The 5124-nt window shown below is 44.3% G+C and overlaps 1 protein-coding gene across 1 annotated transcript in view; it reads left to right on the forward strand.

The window, feature by feature from the left end:
- Positions 1–5124, forward strand: part of SHROOM2 (shroom family member 2) — a 143579-nt gene that overhangs the window by 136845 nt on the left and 1610 nt on the right. The window contains exon 9 of the mRNA XM_009333417.1: positions 222–494. Coding sequence (XP_009331692.1) covers positions 222–494 — 273 coding nt within the window. The remainder of the gene's footprint in view (positions 1–221; positions 495–5124) is intronic.

Genomic DNA, 5124 nt, shown 5'->3' on the forward strand with positions numbered 1-5124 from the left:
AGGTGTCAAGCTGAGCATTGTAGACCTACATCCTGAACCTTTGAATCCAGAGGTATAGACCTTAGGCATATACTTAGGCATATACTTAATTGTAACGCAGTCATTGTCAAAGCCACGTGGGAGTTTCAGTGTATTAAAATGCTAGATTTCTGACATGACTTTCAGAAGTGGGGAAAAATGCAGCAGTGCTAATAAATTCTCATCCCCTTTATTTTCCACAGCAAGAACTTATTGACAGCATCAGTAGGAAGCTGCAGGTGCTGAGGGAAGCACGGGAGACACTTCTGGAAGACATCCAAGCAAACAATATCCTGGGGGAGGAGGTAGAGGCCATTGTGAAAGAAGTCTGCAAACCAAATGAGTTCGACAAATTCAAGATGTTTATCGGCGACCTTGACAAAGTGGTCAACCTCCTGCTGTCACTATCGGGTCGTCTGGCCCGGGTGGAAAATGCCCTTAATAACCTGGATGAAAATACCTCTCCAGAAGAACGGGTGAGAAAGGCCAATAATAATATCACTGCATTTAGTGAACCTGGTGTGGGGGTTTTTGCTTGGTTTTGTTTATGTAAATTGCAGAGCTCAAGATGAGGGATAGTGAATGGATAAATCTCATAAGGCCATTTTCTTTAGATTTCTTAAAACTTTTTGCCTTGCTTTTGCTTGCAATACTGAAACTACAAGTGGCCTGCTGAGAGAAAGTGGTGTTTTGGGGTGCAACATACTGGAAAACAGACTTCTTATCAGTAGTTCCCCTCTTTCTTTAAACTTCTGCTAAGAGCATAAAAAGGAGGCAAACAAAAATACTCTGACAATTCAAGATGGGAAAAGGAGTTTCACTTTGTGCTGTAATGGAGAAAGCTTAGACTTCTTTATACTCATCAAGGATCTTGATAAAAATCTATAAGGTTGTTACAGAGAAAATGTTTCTCATCTACTACAGCTTCCTCCACAATGCCTAGCAAGGAACAAGAGCAAGAAATGACAGAAGGACAAGTCTTAAAAAAATAAGGGGGGGGGGAGGAGGGAGGCATAGACAAAAATAATTTTTTCAATAGAAAACATGTTTTACCCAAGCAGAATAGCTCGGTAGTGATGTGGAGGAATCCCAGCAGATGTAAAAATTTCAGGAGTGTTCGAGGTGCTCTTACCTGTTGGATCCCACCTCTGCTGGCAGCACTCTGTTTTAGCTCCAAATCCCATCCCATCCCAGGCCTTAGCTGGGAAGGAGATATCTAGCGATACAGATATGCACCAAAGAAGAGATGTAGACGTGTGTGAAACTTAAAGGCTAAAATAAATAAAATAAGGAGAGAGGGTAGGGGGTGGGTATGTGTCGAGTGAGTTTAGCTTCTACAGTTAAATGAATGTGAAGTGGGATTTTTGGCTTGCAGCTGTGGACTCAAATGCCAGCAGTCCACCGAAATGTTGTAACAGAATTTTTTCTACAGGCTGTGGATTCATAGAATCATAGAATAGTTTGGGTTGGAAGGGACCACTAAAAGTCATCTAGTCCAACCCCCCTGCCATGAGCAGGGACATCTTCAACTAGATCAGGTTACTCAGAGCCCCGTCCAACCTGACCTCGAATGTTTTTGGGGATGGGGCATCCACCACCTCTCTGGGCAACCTCTTCCAGTGCTTCACCACCCTCAGCGTAAAAAATTTCTTCCTTATATCTAGTCTAAATCTACCCCCCTTTAGTTTAAAGCCATTCCCCCTTGTCCTGTCGCAACAGGCCCTGCTAAAAAGTTTGCCCCCATCCTTCTTATAAGCCCCCTTTAAGTACTGATAGGCTGCAATAAGGTCTCCCCAAAGCCTTCTCTTCTCTAGGCTGAACAACCCCAACTCTCTCAGCCTTTCTTCATAGGAGAGGTGTTCCATCCCCCTGATCATTTTCGTGACCCTCCCTTGCGCCCGCTCCAACAGGTCCATGTCTTTCTTATGCTGAGGGCTCCAGAGCTGGACGCAGTACTCCAGGTGGGGTCTCCCCAGAGCACAGAGGAGATGCAGAATCACCTCCCTCGACCTGCTGGCCACGCTTCTTTGGATGCAGCCCAGGATACGATTGGCCTTCTGGGCTGCGAGCGCACATTGCTGGCTCATGTCCAGCTTTTCATCCACCAGTACCCCCAAGTCCTTCTCAGCAGGGCTGCTCTCAATCCCTTCATCCCCCAGCCTGTATTGATACCGAGGGTTGCCCCGACCCAGGGGCAGGACCTTGCACTTGGCCTTGTTAAACCTCATGAGGTTCACAGGGGCCCACTTCTCCAGCTTGTCCAGGTCCCTCTGGATGGCATCTCATTCCTCAGGTGTGTCAACAAATTCATGTTGTGTTTCTTCAGCATGCTCCGTTGTTTCACCAATAAGAACCTGTAAGTGCTGGGACTGGTCTGAAGCGGTGTTTTTGCTGTTTGGCCCTAGCTGCTGCCAAACATACTTGTTTAATGGCTGCCCAGACCCCTTTCTGACTGAGGTGAAGGGAAGGTATTTGACAGTTTATTGGAGGGCTGATCAAAGCTTCTGAAACTTAAAGAAATTTAATCCTTCTTTAGACTTCTTTTTTCTAAATGTGGTTGCAGTTGCCTAATGGGCTCAAAGATGGGAGTGTGAGTTGGGGAAAGCGCTACCAGATGATATGAGCATAGGAAACACAGTTTGAGAGCTGTGATAAAAATAGCTTATTGACTAGGTGTGGAAAAGGAAGGAGGTGAGTAGGTGCTGTAGTAAGGGCAGTCAAATTGTCTGTGTGCTCTGCTGTCAAATTTAGACTGACAGAAATCCAAATCCCTGACGTATTTTAATCCCCATTCATCTTCTCATGCACTGACACCAAAGTCTTGCCATAGTAACATCAGAAATATATCTGAAAGTGTCAGTCAGAGGTGCTTCTCAGATGGATCAAGTCCCCAGGTACCTTGACTGTAAATACAATGCATGTAGGATTACATGTCCATTTCTTTGAATTTAGACTGGTGCGTGTGGCCTTTTTGGTTGTCCTTTTGTATTTTGTAGGTCACATGATGATATTTGGTGTGTACTACTAATGTACCATATAAACAAAACAGAGGAGGTTACTTCCATCCCTGGGGATCATATCCCTAGTGATCGCTGATTTTTTTTTTTTTTTTTTTAAGCTGATGTTGTCTAATAAATACTACTCTGATAGTTTTCCACTTTCTAGGAACCAGCAGCAGCTCAGCAGACTTTCTAAATAAACAGTCTGTCAGCAGGCAAATAATCACTGCTGAATTAATATTCTGACTATTAGATGCTCTGTCATAGGTCTCTTTTGCCACAAGGAACAGTATCAGGTATTTCAACTTTAGCTTCTGAAAGGGGCTTCATCTGAAATAGCTACCAGCCCACTTCCTTCCACACAGTGAGACCAGTGTCTTCTCCTTACTTTCCTTATCAATCAAAGCTAGAGTGTGTTGAGAACCCTAAAGCACTGAACCAGCAGTCCACAGGTATGATCAAGTGCCTAGACTCACAAGACCTGTTATTGCAAGACTAGGGACAAGTGCCAGGGAGAGTAGTTAGGAACTGGATGCTGGTAAGTCAAATACACAGAGGGAGTCCCTCTTCGTATGGCTGTGGTTGAAAACAGCAAACAATTCTTGAGAAAGACTCTCAATAGGAAGAGCCAGAGATTGTTCCATCAGAGGAGCTTCAGATGATCTGTGTTTGGCTGGGGCTTCAGATCACCGTTAACTGCAAAAAAACCCTTCTGCACTCTGCTTGGCTTTGGTTGGCTGAAGTCGGTCAGATGAAACCATCTGATATCATTCACACCTTTAGGCCTGGTGAGCCATTTACCCATTGCTTAGAGAACCTCCTCAAGAATAGTGTCGAGCCTGCTACAGTGTGTTTCACTTTACCCTTCAAAACAGGCTTTCTAGTGTCAGTCGTCTTTGACAGAGGTAAAAGCAAATTCAAGAGGCTTCTCATTTGCCTTCTACCTTTCTGCATCCCACTACTCGTAGGTATTCCCTGAACCTCCACAAGGGCAGAGGGACTAAGGTGTCATGCAAAGTTTGTAACAAAAGTAGTGTTTACTTTCCTTAAACTGCCAGGTTACTCATGTTCATCTTAAAGTCGTGCCATAGGCTTGGTAAGAAGAAGCCATACAACTTCAATCTCAGGAATTGTTACGAAGGACTAAACATTTGGTTGTTCTTCTGTCTGTTGACAGGGATAGCAAATGGCTTGAAAAGCAGAGCTATTTCATCCCAAGGTTAGGCGGGTACCTCTACAACTGAGCTACCAGCTGGTTGATATATGCCCTCTTGTGTTCATCACGTTCTGTCTAATTCTTCTTGTGTTTCTCGGCGTACACACAAGCTGCAAGGCTGCCCTGGGTAGCGGTGTAGCCACGCTCACGGGTTTGGGCTTGGCTGCTAGTTCCCCTGGTGAATTTAGGAGAACAGTACTTCCATCTCTTTGCAGCAGACAGTTCTGCTTGCAACTTGCGGTGGGATTTTTTTTTTCCCTGGCATAAGCTCGAAGGAAGATTAAACTGTGTTTTTTCTAATAATGTGTGATTTCTGTGACTTGTCTTCCGTAGTTGTCTTGAATCCTGAGTTAATCTAGGCTGTGTATTTTAAGAACATCGAGAGCGCAAGTCTGAAAGCGTTTCACCCTCTGTTGCTGTCTATAGAAAAAGAGGCAGCACAGGATACATTTGCAGCTCTGACAAATAGGTCTATTAAAGCTTGCTGGTCTGTATCCCCCTTTGTCTCATACTTCTATCTTGAAAGTACTCTATTTTGTAGTCTAGAAAAACACTTTTCTGCAAATCCTTTCGGTTTGTTACAGCATGTGTGATTTAACATAAAGTCCAAATGAAGAAAATTGACGTATTTATTTGAACAGACTGTGGTTTATGTGAAGACATAGGTTCTCAAAGAAAATTCATCTCTGAAGCAAAGCTAACAGTTATGGAGTGGTACCTCTTAGGGGCACTTTTTAAGTTCAGAAGTCTGTGCAGGAATTCTTGATCTTGCAGGATCATTGACAGTAGGCCAGCCATACTGTCATGGTTTAACTTCAGCCGGCAACTGAGCACCGCACAGCCGCTCACTCACTCCCCCCACCCCGGTGGGATGGGGGAGAGAATCGGAAG

Source organism: Pygoscelis adeliae, unplaced genomic scaffold (genome assembly GCF_000699105.1).
Source record: "Pygoscelis adeliae isolate BGI_AS28 unplaced genomic scaffold, ASM69910v1 Scaffold69, whole genome shotgun sequence".
NCBI classification, from domain to species: Eukaryota; Metazoa; Chordata; class Aves; order Sphenisciformes; family Spheniscidae; genus Pygoscelis; species Pygoscelis adeliae.